Source organism: Pagrus pagrus (genome assembly GCF_965226575.1).
Source record: "Pagrus pagrus genome assembly, chromosome: 9".
NCBI classification, from domain to species: Eukaryota; Metazoa; Chordata; class Actinopteri; order Spariformes; family Sparidae; genus Pagrus; species Pagrus pagrus.
The window spans coordinates 25,723,710-25,739,803 of NC_140193.1; the positions used below are offsets into that span (position 1 = coordinate 25,723,710).

The following is a 16,094-nucleotide window of genomic DNA, read 5'->3' on the forward strand; positions in this document are numbered from 1 at the left end:
CTGTATATGATTGCTGATACTGTGAATGTGTCTAGAGACGGGTGATAAATACCCTGGGAAAATACCATGCAGCCTATTGTCATGGCAACGCCTGCACTTCTCCCTCCTCCTCTGCCTTTGTCTGTGGGTGGGCTGCACCATTCAGGATTAATCTGGATTAAATCATGTTTTATTTTACTATTCTGTAGCAGCAACTAAACATTAGACTAAACTGACTCGTCTAGATTTGCCGTCCCCAACACCTCTTCCTCCTCCTTATGAAAGTTCTGAAGGCACGAGCTTGAAAGGTGAACAGAAAACTTCCTTATTTCACTGTCGATGATGAGTTTACTCTTATAATCTATCATGAAAAGAACGATCACTGGTACATTTGAACACAAAACATAATAACATTATTTTGTTTTTGGCAAACTTCAATCAACTCAGCAGAAAGTTTGTATTTAATGGTTATAAAGGTAAGGCAGAGATATCCTAACGAACATTTAACTCACTGTAATGTAAATTAATACAGCAGGTCCAAATTTTACTGCTTTTATCTGCAACAGAGTTCAAAATTCAGACTTTTCTGAATTAGATTAATTAGCAACATAAAACTCAAAGCCATCATATGACTGAGTGGAGCTGACAACATCACTTTTCTCCAGAGCACTTTCTATTGATGGGTTAATATACTGTAGTACTACTGTACACAGACGCTTGTAGTTGTCAGTGGTGGTTCAGCCAAATCTTTGTCCTCTGTGGCCAAAACTTGCTCATTGCAGCCTTAAAAAAGGTTGTATAATAAGGAGGTTTTGCATTGAATAATTGAATTAATGATCTGAGGAGTCCACTGTGTATCCTGACATGTGTGTATGCCTTGTTACTCTTAAAGCTTGAAATGATCCGTGGAGCTGTTGAGAAGACGTGTTAATTATAGCAGCTTCAATCTGTTTCCCCAAATGATCCCACCTCCTCCTCATCAGGGTGGGGGTGGGGGCCTGGTGTTACCTGACGTTGTCGTGCTTCTGGATGTAGATCTTGTGAAACATCATGTCCTCCCGCTTGGCATTGATGTCAGCTTTCATCTCCATGGCAACGTGACGGGGAAGCACTGAGAGCAGGAGACGTTCCTGCATGGAAACGTGGGGGCAAAGTGAGTTCAGTGGACAAGTATGAGTACGTTAAGAGGTGGTGGCTGTGGTTGTCTGAGGGGAGGCAGCGTGACTAATGCAACTAAATAAGTCTAAGAGCAAGAGCTGCCCCCAATGCTAATGAATAAAGGCTACATAGTGATGAACCATTACATTTATATAAACATCTTCAGAAAAAATAGAACTTGTCAATGTGTATTAAGATTAAAAACTACTTCTGTTTAAGTAAAGCTGGCCAACTGATTCAACAGGTTTCCAGAGTAATACAGTTTTAAATACAAAGGTTTCCCAGTGAAGCCATTTTAAACTGTGATAAAGCAAAAATGTAAAAAACTGTCTGTCAGTCACCCAGATATAATGTAATTTATCATTTCTGCAAATCACAGATACGTCAACATTGGACATGTGTACCAAACGTGGCATATCACGTTCACATGTTAAGCTTATGAACAAACTTTCACATCAGGAGGTGGAGTGGACAGTCGTGTCATCATTACAAGCAACAAGGCCGCCAACAGTGGCAGTTCAACTGTGGGGTGATTTCCATGTTTTGTTTTTTCTATTACTAACCAAGTGGTTTCTGTGCCTAAACCCAACCAGAACATTAGCACAGTGTTGTGACGTGTTGTGAGAGAAATGGAAAATTGAACCTAAACAAACGTAAAGTAGCAACATAAACATTAAGTTTTAAGTGTAATCTTGGGTTTTGCAGAAACACAGCCTTTATTCAGGCGATTGGGATGCTGTTAATGTCCAATTCATTCAGATGACACAGTTGGAGCACTTCCAGTGCTTGGATGGACATGACTCTCATCTGTTTAAATCACCAGTACAAAAGATGAAAAAATAAATGAAATAAAAAAACAGATCATTTACGCCTCTGACTGGCTTCTTCTCCATAGCAATGGCAGCCAATCGGCAAGCCAAACTGGCTAAGTTGAGTGTCATGTTTCTATGTCTGACTATACTTTACTATACTACTAGAGATCAGCAGCTTCTTCCATTTCATAACTCTGTTGCAGAGAGGTGTTGAAGAAAAGATGTGCGTTCACAAATTGCACAAAACGATCGGCGGAAAATGTTCCAATATATCCCTCACAGCACAGAGCACAGTCTGAAGTGAGCAACCACAAATGGTCAGGTAGAGATGTTTTTGTCTTGGAACTTGGAATGAATTAAGAACAAAATCACAACCAAAGCTGTGGCAGTTAGATCAGATCTGGGTTTCGGTGGTTTCGGTGTCTAGCATATGTTATATTTTAGCATGTAGTTATAACTGCAGGAGGTAAGTAGGCAGTGTTGATAGTGGGTGAGCACCATGTTCTTAAACTGGCAACAGACAACTTTTTTGCTTCATCTGAACATTCTTGGGTAAAAAATGATACTATCTGTGTATAGACTGGTTCCCTAAGGACCTCGCTTTCACTACGCCATTCAGAAAATCAATAGTCTAAATATACCAACAAGGAAGCATCCCCTGAATACAAATTTCAACATTACTTTGTCCCTAGAGATATTTCGTTGACATAAAGGCTGCCACATAAAACCTACATACACTTGATGCAGTAACAGACATGTGTCGGCATGTTTAAAAGACCATACCAATGCTGACACTTACGTCTGCTACTGCATCAAGTGTATGTAGTTTTCATGTGGCAGCCTTTATGTCTACAAAATTTCCCTGGGGACAAATAAAGTAATCTTATATTTTCAATCAGTCTGTTGTTTTTGGTAATAATTATACCAGTGCTTTTCATCCCATATTTTTAAGAGGAAACAAAAATCCCTTCAGTTAAATGTAAACGTTAGTGCTTTTTATTCAGAAAACACAGTTTTCACGTCTACTTTACAGGGCAGACCTGCCACATCCAATATGGTGGCCGTGCTAACATATCACGACAACGATCCAGCAAGTTAATGCAGCGTCTACGTATATATGTCTATGATTCTTACAGCAGTTTTTTCCTTTGGACAGTGGCGAGGCTGCTAGCAGTAGCCATGTTGCTAACTCCATCTTTGCGACAGCAGCAGCAACAGTAGCACCACAGGGAAACACTAGGAGTTTAAAAGATTCTGTTTCCACTGTAATGCATTCTGACAGTGCGTCATCTAAGACACAGGAATAACATATCGGTGTAGTTTGAATTGCGACTCCTGCAAGGAGGATGTTTCGCACAAATTAACATATGAAAGTAATTTTTAGAGCAAGTTTTTAAATACTGAAAATATCAGTACATAAGCAAACATGAAGTAAATAATCTGATATTGTGTTGAAGAAACATTTACAGCCGCTGTCCTCCACTAAGGAGCAAACTACAGTACACACTTTCCAGAGCAGGAGGTGTTCAGTATATAAATATTAAGAGTCTTCAGTCTATTCCTCAAACAGATAATTTGATTTTATCAACAATGTTACTGTTGTTTTGTTTTCTGTTTACATCCCGTCTCCTCCCACCATAAATCTGCACTCTCTCTCACCTGCTGCTGGTTTTCCCTCTGGGAGTGGAGGCGAGCCTGGATGCATTCCCTGGTCTCCTGGAAGGCCTGCCTCTGGGAGCCCTCAGCTGGGTAATGGGTGCACACTCCCACAATGTTGGTACAGGAGAAGATCAGCACGTTGGACACTATCTGTGCAAGACAGCAAGAGAGAGAAAGGGTTAGGGCGCAAAGAAGGGGCTTCCATGTGAGCCAGAGATCACAGAGACACAACTGTTCAAATACAAAGTCGTGTCATCTTGTTATCTTTCTCTCTCCTTCCCGGTGATCTTTACCAGCATTAAATACAGCTAAACAATCAATGCCATTTAATTGCTCACATCCGCTTAAGAGATTTTTATGCCCCGTGGAACATTAACCTTCCCTCTGCAGCTGAACCAGGGAAATTGAGGTGCTGTTGTCTGTATCTAAATTTGACGTCTGTTCTGAAGAAAATAAATAAGTAAATGTTCATGTTACTACAGTATAAGAACTCAATAGAGTCTCTTTAGCACATCGGACCTTTAACATTTACATTTCTTAACATATTTGAAGCTCACGTTTTCTTTCCACTAGGCGTTCCTCACTTTGGTTGAGTGGTAGGACACAGGAATGTGACAGAAAATGGCGTCTCTGTAACTTTTTAGCATCATTTGTCTTCACAGTCTCAACATTTATCAAATACATGTGAGTATTGTATGTTTTCCTCCAGCCCAAGTAACAGACGTGTCCTAATGTGAGAATAAACACATGATAGATGTGTTATAAATATAAAGCTTTAAGTTAAAACTACTTTGTTACAGGTTACATTATTGGTGCATAATGACCAAGAATATGACAGAATAAGTCTGGTTCTTCCCTAAACAGGTGCACAACATCATGTTGACTGATGACTGGAATAAAGAACAACGTGTGTTCAGGTGTTTCTGAAACTAGTGCAAGAATGTGAACATAGATTTAGTCTGAATCTACACCTGGTCCCTCAGGTAGGTCTTTGAAAAATACCAGCGGTTTATTTGGGGAGACCAGAGGACAAAGAGGAGCGGCCATTTTGAATTATAGGAAGAAACTATATTAGAGATGAAGCAAGTATCTGATATACAGAAAATTAATCTACAACTATTTTGCTAATCAACTAATCGTTTCAGCCATTTTTTAATCAAAAAATGCTGAACTTTGTCTGGTTGCAGCTTTACATTCTGTATTTGTTGGAGGACAGAGCACAAGCTGATACTGTTACAATTACAAACTATCCAAAACAGAGTCAATCAGCAGCAGAGTTGGAATTCAGTTTTCTCTTTAGTAGGCAGTTAGGCAGGAAAGCTTCTTATTCACAGTTTTAATATAACATTTTTCAAAGGCACATTTTAAAGAACAGAAAGTAAAAAAAAAAATCCTGAACCTGGAGTGGACAGCCGAGGACTTTGCGCTGGCTGTCAAAGGTCCAAAACAAGAGTTTTTACCCGAAAGACTAATAAGCAGACACGCAGTTCAATCAGTGTGTAGTGCAGGGTGACAGCTGAACAGAGCTAAAAAGAATAGATTCTGTAAACTGGGTTAAAAAAAACGGGCCGAGCAGTGAGCCTTGAGGAACACCAAAAAACATTTTAGTCACTTCATGGTCTGGCAGTGCTGAGCGTCTGACATGCATGTTTGTTTGAAAGTTAATTTCCAGGTTCTATTTCTAAAGCGTTATGTAAATGAGAAGTCTGATTTCCGTAATTGGAGGAAGCAAACTACAGAAACCCAGCTAGAAAAAGCTGATTTCCTGGCTATGTACCTGAATGCATAACCAGGTTTCTGATCACGCATGATTAAGATGCCAGACAAGGAAAGTTTTGCTTTGACAGCAGAGCACCAGGATGAAAGGAAAGATTACACATAGCGATGCATGCCCATAGTGAAGATCGACTGAAACAGCTGAAACTGAAATTGATACAAGGCCAAGTCAGCTTCCACATCCCACATCAGACTAGTTTCAAAACTAATACACATTTGCACTGTGAGAAAGAGCTGCTCCTCTTAACACACGCACACGCACACACAAAAGAAATTGGGACACGGTCACTATCAAAAGGTAAAACAAGTGAGTGATGCTTCACAAAATAAGGTCAGACTCAGAATGTCAGACTGTCAGATGTCCTGATTTCTCTCTCTCGTGTGCATGTAAACGTACTGACTCACTTACAGAAGCTAGAGGCGAGCATATAGTAGGCTAGCTAGGGGAGGGGGTTGGACATTTTAGAGAAACCCTTTGTTGGGGCACACTTGCATGTGTGTGCCACACTAAAACTGGTGTTAAATTCTTAATTTGCAAGAAATCAGTTCCTTCAGGTTTCCAGTCCAAGTTTCCACCTCTCAAACAGCCCGCATGCTGTCATGTGTCCAAGGCACCAGAGCTAAAAGACATTGTTTCCATTCAGTGCCAGGCATACAGTGGGTCCTGGGACCGGCAGCCAGCAGCAAGCCAAAGCCAGCAGCCCATTCTTTTCATAAAGCCATTTAATGGGCTGAATCAGCCAGCTGAATCACATTCACACCACGGGCCTCTCTGTTGCCGGAACAAACTGAACAAACACAACACGTCTTTATCAAGTCAAAAACCCCTCAGCAGGTCTCCATGCAAAAACCAAGCACACTCAGAGGGAGGAGTCGCTGGCGGAAGACTAGCCTGGAAGTGAGGCACGACCAAGAAAAATAAAGAAACGAGGTGTGAGACAGAGAAAAGGTGGTGCATTTAGAAAAGGTTACTCTTCCTGCCTTATCTGACTGAACTGGACCGACCCACAGAAGACAAATTACTTGTTGGATAAATACAGTCAACCAGGACAAGAGTTTTTTTCTGTACAGAAAAAGAGGTTTATTTCCCACGATATTCTTTATTTTGTGGCTGCTCAAATACTTGTTTTCACAGAACTATTCTCACCTAACAGCACATCAGCCAGAATAACTACCTCAGCCAGGGATCTGATCCTTTACTGCAAAAGGTATAAAAGGCTCAAAACATTTTTTCATAATCCGGAATAAACATAAACTATATGTTCTACAGAGTTCACAAGCACCTGTCAGCAGCACACTTTTAATGGAATCTTGACAGTTTCAACTTATCAAAAATGCCTCAGCACATTACAGTGGATGTTTTTTAGCATGAGAGTGAGAGGTACAGTATCAGGTTCTAAAGGCAACACTGTACATCTGTATTAATGCTTAGATGTTACAAGTCAATAAATGTTAGCATCAATGAGCCACTGAAGCCTGAGCATGAATGAAAAGCTGAAGGCCAATCAGCAGACACATTGTTCTGCTCGAACAAAAGCATTTGAGATGATCGAGGCCATCGCAGAATCGATCACCGGCGATCACCGCACAATGCATGCTGGTTAGATTTGTGTCGGACTTGATCCCGACTTGCTCTGACATCGTGCACGAGATCAGGGGGCCTACAGTTTTTAGGCTCAGGTGTCGTGGTTGCTCTCGTCTAACTGCAAGACCTTGGGTATGATGGGAAACGCCGGGCTCTCATCTGATCCAACAGCTGTTTGGTTTAGATGTTAACTCAAAGATATGACATTTGATAGAAACTTTTCACTGTTGTTGAATTGGGGAGATTTTGATTTGTCTCAGTTTCAAGGTTTTTTTCCGTCACAAAAATAGATGCTGTGTGGTGGATGGAGTTTAGGAGTCAGAGATACTAAATACATTTATTTTATAATATAAACGGCATGCAATATATCATAGCTGTCTACTTTATGCTGATTTTTTTATGGTATTTATTGTCTATTGGCGATTGTCTTGTATTTCTCTTCTGTGTTTGATTATTAATGTTTTTCATGTATTTATTTTGCTCAGCTGATTTATAAACAGCAGCAAACTGATTTGATGCTGATGTGAACTATGAACAGAAACAGCCGTTTGATAGGCCAGCCTGTGATGACTTAAACAGTTGAAATATAAACTGATATACACATGGGTCCTTTAATAAACTGGACTCAGATCTAACAGGATGTGAGTGTTTCTGTGACCTCCTGCACAGACTGAAGGCTGCTGGAAAAACTGTCCAGCTTCACTGCAGCTCTTCGTCTCTGTCCACTGCTGCTGCCGCCTGATCTTATAGACTTGCTAGGCTATAGGTGCAGTTCATCTCAAACAAGCCTATTGTTCCAAGGCTGTACAATTAACAATGGTTTTTGACCAATATATATTCATATGAAATATATACAAAAATACAAAAACGATAACAACCCTGCAGAAGAACTTGATTATCAAAACTCACCCATGCAGCTCAGTCAACACGTCTAGCAGCTCTAAAGAGATTTGTCACATTGAGCGTAGCCAGCCGTGGTTGAAAGGCCAAATATACTGTATGTAGATTAGAAGAGAGAGAGGGAGCAAATGGCCTCATGAAGAAGTGATCCATCTGAGTCATGCTAGAGTCGCAGAGAGACGGTCCTCTCAGCCCACAAAAAGTTTTACAGGCGGAAAGATTTTTCTGCATTATGTTGCACTCAATTAAAAGGTCCTTGTTTAAGAGACAACCGTGTTTCACAATCATATTAATATATCATATATTTACTGTAATATTAAAGGTGGCATCTTTAACTTCAGTGATGAGGATATTTTGTTTTAAAACCCCCTGACTTTTTACTACTATGTGACGTTCAGTGAACAAGACTGTATTTTGGGTGAAATGGTTCTGGGACGCTGGAGACAGAGATTTTTTGATTGGTGAAAAGGAGTAACAGCATAGAAACAACAACAAAACAATGACAACAATAAAACAAGACATAAACATTGACATATTGGGCGAATATAGAGACAATAAACAATCACAGCTACTGCACATACAGCGATGATATTTGATGATATGATAAGAGGTAGGTTTGGTGGGAGTGTGGGTGAGATGTGATGCGTATGAGCGGCAGAGAGACGGAAGTAGCGTAGTATAGTGATTCTTAATATCACTTTACTACAAACAATATGAAAATAATAGTATAATAATTATAGAATAAACCAAAAACACAAATTCATGTATACAAAGTAATAATCAAGGGAGACAGAGAAATAATAACATTTTCTGATCCATGATCATTAGCGTAACAAATGTGTGAGTCACATGATCAGCAGAGACAGATTGTTGAAACTGTTGCTCTGTATAAAACTGACTTACAATGTGTTTCTGTGAAGACCATGACAGTTTGGAGACTCCTGCTTGAAATCAGCTTGAAAATTTAAGAGCTGGGCTCCTTCTACCTACAGTGCAGTTAGCCAGTCAGCTGCAGCCTCGTAGCATCCCGCCCCCACACTGCCATGGAAACGGCATGCATCAGATAAAGCCTTTCAACAGGTCAATACAAATATTCCCCAGCAGCAGTCTTATTCTATTAATACTGCCGGCGCTCACCCAGGCCTTATTTGGAAACCTATGGGGTTTTCCTAACCACAGAGGGAAGCTGAGAGCAGAAAGACACAGCTCCCATGTTTAATACGGAGATCATCCCCAGGGTAACACCACAGAAAGCTATTATCAAATAACTGCAGAGGAGAAGTGATGAGCTCTCTGCTGATTATCTTCATAAGTGTAAATAAATCAAAGTCTTCTCAAACGTAATACACATAATCAGGGAAGATTATTTTCAGCAGTTTCCCTTTTGTGATTCATGCATATTGTTTTGTTCAGCTCGTTCATGCTGACTCATTTTCATACTATTCAAACCAAAGACAACCGTCACTCAGGCAAGTCATCTTCATAGTAAACCGTTAACAGAAAACCAACCTACATTCAGCTTAAAATCCCTGAATGATCCAGCGACAGTGGTGATGCCCCGAGCCAGCTGTCGCAGATTATGATACATTAAAAGCTGCATTCCCACTGAAGACAGAGAATGTAACGCTGTGGGCAAGAAAAAGCTGTTTGCCTGTTGGCACTGCCACAGGTTTTTAACTCTTCTGCATATACTTGTTTCTGTTATCATCTCATCAATGGAGCCACTACACCGCAACAAGCAAACATCTGCAGGGGGACAGTACTCAACACGGTGAACACATCAGTCACATCATGTTTCTCTGTAGAGCAAAGTGCCGTCCTGTGGCCACAGTAAAGAGAAAGCTGTTCAGCAATTATTGGAAAGTGTCCCAACCCAGCTGTGGAGAAGCCAGATATCATAATGTTAGATAATAGTTTATAATAACACAACCTCTATTTACTCAGCAAATCTGAACATGAGGGGAGGATTTATTGTGTTGTATCAGACTGCATTAGTTGTAAGTAGGTGCACTTAATAAACTTGTGTGTATATGTATTTGTCCAATAACCAGCTTGTTAGCTGATGAGCCATGAATGAGGAATACTAGAACAACATGTTAACTACAGTAAGACAGGGCTTGGAAATAATTGAACAAGTTTATTTATTCTTCAGTGGAACCTTATGATGGTGAGTAATGATCACACTGTGCTTCATCCAATTATTTTGTCCAAGTTAATGATTCCAAGCAAATTCTAATTAAAGCCTCCTAAATGAATTTTCTAGTTTGGTTTCTTCTGACATAATGCATACAGTGTAACAGAGCTCACCAACATCAATTTCATTATTTTAGTGATTTCTGCTTTTTTCTCATATTGAAAATAAGAATCTGTATTGTTATTATCGTCATATTGATTTCAATTAAGTAGCCCAGCCATAATGTTAAATCATGAATAATTCATGCTTGATTAACAACTGACTAAACAATAATCTGTAAACCACAATGTGATGTTACTATCAAGGTTTTACAGTTTCAAAACATAAAATGTTCAACACATTTAACCAAACAGTTTGCTCTCTGTCACCAAATGACTGCAGCATTGATGCAGAAGTCCAAAATGTAAAGAAAACACGCCTCTATTAACGTCAGCTGCAGCAAAGGAGTTTATGTGTTCTGTGTTTTGTTTTTTTTAGAATAAAAGCCTCATTAGATTCACACTGACCTGATGTGATACAGTATTAACAACTCAGTTCACTTTAAGGTGGATGGTTTTATTTCACATCCAGAGCAACAGCTACACAAGACATACTGTAGAAGTCAAATAATACTGGGAACTGTGGAACAATGATAGAAACCATGGGACCAGTTTACTCATGTGCTCGTGTGTGTGTGCGTGTGTGTGTGTGTGTGTGTGTGTGTGTGTGTGTGTGTGTGTGTGTGTGTGTGTGTGTGTGTGTGTAGCAAATTTTAGTGTGTGATTAATAATTGCCAGCAGAGGTCATAAATACAACAGAGTAAGACATTCTAGGTGTTAATATTTACCCAGCAGTCTGAGTTTGTACCCTCCACCGTCTCTCCCACACCTTTCTCTGTCAGTGTATCTTACATCCGCCCTGAGGCTGTCAGTTTCTTCTCTGCTTCTTCCAACAGACTTTTCATTTATACTCGTGTATATCTGTCAGATGCCCAACATGATGTCTGTGGAGGACTAACAGCCAACATCCAGCCAACACAAGGGACGACCGCAACTGAACCAAACCACAATGTCCTGTGATGTGGCCTTTATTTTTGATGACACATTTTTAAAACATTGGTACACATTAAAAAAGATTAGTCACTAGTGCTGCAGCAGGGCAGCGCTGTGATAAGCATGTGCTTGTAATGTTTGTATCACTTGCTCTGCCAGGAGACTCAGACAGCTCAGGCGTGAAGCACAAACATTTCTTCAGCCTGCAACAGGCAGTATGGCAAGTGTTGCATCAGTGCGTCATAAAGGTGGACATGGTGGCCTTAAGGTAAGAAAAAGGTTTCTCACTAGAAGTGTAATGATTTATCTATGAATTAATTAGTTCTCAAGTATTAAATCATCAGATCATTTGGTTGAGCATTTTTTATTTTTTTTTTTGTTTAAGAAAAAAAAAGCTAGATTCTCTGATTCCAGCTTCTTAAATGACATTTTTCCTCTATGACAGTAAACTGATTATCTTTGGATTGTGGACAAAACAAGTTATTTGAGGACGACATCTCGAGCTTTGGGAAACACTGATCTGATTTTTCACCACTTTCTGACATTTCATCCACGGACTAATCAATTAATCAAAAAAATCACTGACATTAAAAATAATCATAAGTTGCAGCCTTGGCTATGACCTCAATGTCCTGATTTAATCTCCACACCAGCTGGATACATCTGGTGGGGAGTGTAGTACAGCCTGCGAAATGCAAACAAACAAAAGACAAAACCAAGATCAGAACGTGAACTATGACGCTCATATTTGTTGTTATAGTGATTACGGTGGCCAGAAGTGATAGATCATTGATCACATGGAGAACATTCCTGTGACAGTCGACAGGAAGCTGACGTTCTTCGAGAATATTTTGTCCCAAATCAAACTTATCATGAAGTATTTTCTCCCAGGCCAAGTCTCATACAGCACAGCTTCATAAATCAGACGAGTTGGATTGAGAAACTTGTTGGTTAAGTTTTGCTGTATGGATAGATACGTTTGTTGACACAGAGCTCGTTACAAGCGTTGCATAGCCTGCAATTTAGCAATGCAAGACGAGAGCAACGATTCTTCTTCCACTCTTTGTGAAATTATTAACGGAAGTATAAAAAATGTCAGGCTTTCAGTATCACCAGAACGGGTTGACTTTTGAAATGAAAATTTCAAGATTACAAATTCCTGGAGGCAAACCGTGACTTTTACTTTGAAGTAAAGTCAGTGACAGGATTCTGTTGACTCTGTTTTGCCCTCTGGTAAGTACTGCAACACTCTGTCAATCCAATTCTTACTTGCAGTTTTGATTAGATTAATAAATTAGTTACAAGTGTACGCCCCCTTAGCCAGCACACTGAGGCACATTGTGTGTTTTAAGGATAAATGCAGGTCATGCGCTTCATGCTGATTACTGTGAGCAGCCTCATTCTGCGGGGCAATGTACAAGAGGGTGAAAGTCTCTCACGTGAGGGCCGCCGGTTATTTGTTGTCGGATTTTACCTGGAAAGCTGTCAGCTGCTGCATTAATGCCTCTGTAACCAGGAACCAACATGAGGATCAAACTGTATAAACCAACGGCCGGGTCTGCTGCAGGAGTTCTGTGTGTTTCATATACAGTATTTCTGACCACTATGATAATCCCATAAAGCTGCCAGTATTAGACTCCTGTGTTATTTCTGCTGTGGGAGGGCAAAGTGCACTTTACATTATACTGACTGAATGAAAGACCTTCAGTTTTCATTAGAAAATAAACATGCTTATGCATTCACATATCTTAACAGGAGAACGTGAATATTCACAGTATATAGACTGAAATCACACGTGCATTCGTTCATTATCCACTGAAAAGCAGAAATGAACCAAGTCACCTGCAAAGCTGCAAGACAGTGTTGCTTTTTAAAACAAATCTGTGCTTCACAAATATACATACGCACATAACGGTTATGCTTTGTTGTTATTGTCTTCGACTTGTTTTCTCTTAAAGGAGCACTCTGTAGTTTTGTTGAAGAAATGTTAATGAAGAGAGAAAGATCTTCAGTGGTGGATTATTTTCTGCCTAAACAAACTAAATAATCAAACTCTCTTTGATTTCATGACTGAATAAACAAACTGACCTTAAAGGACAACACAGTTTATACTGTTTTACTTTGTTTATATGTGGTGGACCCTGCCACCTCTCTAGCTTCAAACAGTGTTCTGGGACCTTATTTTCCTCTGAGAACAGCTTGTTTATTCACTGATGGAAAACGTTTGTATTATTACCTCATTTATATTGTAAATAATAAAATTCTCAGTTTGAATTTCTTCTCCCAGACTACATAGTGCTCCTTTAATGTTGTTAGGTACTATGTACAAAGGGTTAGCATGTTGTATTGGACACAATGAGGTATTTATCTATGTAGTAACAACATTATTTAACATGACTGCATGACGGAAGGACCACGAGACAAATGCTACAATATACAACAAACAAACTCATACAAGCACATTATTAATGCTATGTACAAGTCAGTGTTTCTGTATGTGTATGTGTACACATATCCTATTCTTATTCTCATTGGTTTGCACTAACTGGACAATTTTTAATACCCATATTTATTATTTGTAAATAAAAATACACTGCCCATACTGTTTATAATTACACTGCTATACTGTTCATATTGTAGATATGATGTATATTTTGTATATACGAGTCTATTCTATTATTATCTTTTTATTATATTGTTTATTTTTTTACTTTTTATTATTGTTTATTGTAATATTACTGTACTTTGGCTGCTGTGACAAAGACATTTCCCCATTTGCGGGACAAACGAAGGAATTCTGATTCTGATTCTGAATGTGTGTAATCTCCCCTGGGAACACTAAAGGGCTTTTTCAGCTTGGGCCACAAGAAGCATTTTTGTTTCCACTTTGTTTTCCACATTAATGTTTGGTGTGAATCCAGATGAAGGGATGGATCCAGGATTTTTCTCTCCCTTACATGAACGTTGAGAGATTTCAACAATTTTGTTCATTTCTCAGAGAATAATACATGGATCTTGATGAAATAAAATCAGGTGTATTTAGGTGGCTGGTACCTATGAGTGAGTACAATTTGATGTGGATCAGAATATAAATCTGGATCTCTCAGATTTAAATATGTTTTATATGTTTTCTCTACTGTGTGCCGTTTGAGTTTGATTTTTATTTTGTGTAGCCTTTCAGTTTATTATGTCTTTCACAGACGGCCAACAAGAGAGAGATGATACGAAACGAGAGATGGGGAAGAACAGGGAACAAAGGTCCCCTGTCAGGCCACTGTCCTGCCTCTGATTGGCTTACCCTGATATTCGCTAACCCCAACCCACCTCAATCCGTGTGCCTAAACCTTATTGTGGTCTTGTGGTTATTTTCTATTGGGAGGTACTTTCCATAGCAGAGGGTCTTCTCCCCAACCACCAGGCCGACAGAGCGACCACTAGGAGTCGTTTCTGGCCACCTGACAGATGAAAGGCCAACATTTACCCTCCTTTTGTGTCTGTTTGAATCTCCACCAGCTCTAGACAGATCTACTGTCAAGGCTCCTCTGTGCTTTTAAGGTGGTGAGTGTAAGTTTGTCATTCATTTGTTGCTGGTTGTGTGTACAGTGGATTTATGAGATCGTTTGTTTAATTCAGCTGCTGAAAATAGTCTCAAGTATCTTCTGGACCAAGTGCAAAAATAAATCCTGCCTCTGCCTCTCTCTCTCTCCACTGTCCTCTAATGTCACAGCTCGCTGATATATCTTGTTCAGAAACAAAGCATTTCAGCAGAGTTCGGTTTTGACTGGGAACGTTTCTGGGGCACCAAATGCTTTCAAGCAGCCCTGATGCCTCACAGGAGACGCTGAACTCCTGGGAACTAAAAGGTCATTCTATGAGTCATGCCTTTGAAGAAGAAAGACAAGCCTACCAACAAACAGAAGAAAAAGCACGTTTAATTTTTCATCTCATGCTTCAAAAGAGAGGAGACGGAGAGGGGACACTGACTAACTAGAGATTCTTCCAAATATAGACGATGCATTTCAGCAGCGGCCAAACAGGAGACACGACTGTGAGGCTCTTTGATGTCAACACCTTGCACTCAAACCTGTTTCCCCTCCAACGCTTTGAAACTCTCACAGGAAACAAGCCCATTTTTAATTGCAAGGTAGGTCCGTGAACCCGGTGTATGGCTATCCACGTTGACAAGAAGAAGACAAGACAACTCGTTGGAATTCTCTCTGCCTGCACAGATTTATCAAAGCTGTGAGGTTAAGGGACTCAGTCTCCTTCTTACCTTAGGCCCCAGAACCAACACAGCCTTATGAAATGGTCCAAAACAATGCTACAAATATCCTGTAACACGCTCACAGTGTTACTGGAGAAGTCCAGAGCTTATAGAGGGAATAGAAATTGACTGGGAAGGCGTCCCCTGGTCTGCCTGAATGATGAAACACGATGAGAAACACTGATGTCTCTCCTGGGACGGCTCGTCCTGTAGTAACACTCACCATACATTCACTCGGCTGTACCTGCCTGAATTGTTAAATAGATACACCTCTATGTTTTCTATGGCAAAATTGCAGAAATCTAAAAATTAAATAAAATCATTTTTGAATGTGCATGATTCGACAATCGATGGTACAGTGGATAAGATGTCGTCAACACAATTAAAACTATAATACGAAACCTCAACCCAAATAAGGATACAAAGTTCAAGCTATGCACAGCATGACACTTTACAGTTGCAGTGTTTTTAATATTTACAGTCAGAGAACACAAAAAACTACTTGTAATATCAAGTTCTTATGAATAAGGAGCTGTCTCTGTGCACGCGTCAGTCCAATTTTCATATGAGATTGCAATAATTAAATGGCACTATAAAGACTGAGACACACTGGCACATAAGATGCAAACTGGTGGAGGCCAGACACGAGTCTTATTTCCCCCGCAATAAAAAGTTTATTATTCAAAATATATTTACAACATGCTGTCGAGTGAGCACTTACAGCAGGTGTGTTGTC

The 16,094-nt window shown here is 39.8% G+C and overlaps 1 protein-coding gene across 1 annotated transcript in view; it reads right to left on the bottom strand.

The window, feature by feature from the left end:
* The window catches only part of adcy5 (adenylate cyclase 5), a 97,948-nt gene that overhangs the window by 53,227 nt on the left and 28,627 nt on the right, over positions 1–16,094 (bottom strand). Inside the window, exons 2-3 of the mRNA XM_084361146.1 lie at positions 3,609–3,758; positions 988–1,109 (exon numbers count right to left, since the gene is read on the bottom strand). Of these exons, the coding sequence (XP_084217272.1) occupies positions 988–1,109; positions 3,609–3,758 (272 nt within the window). The remainder of the gene's footprint in view (positions 1–987; positions 1,110–3,608; positions 3,759–16,094) is intronic.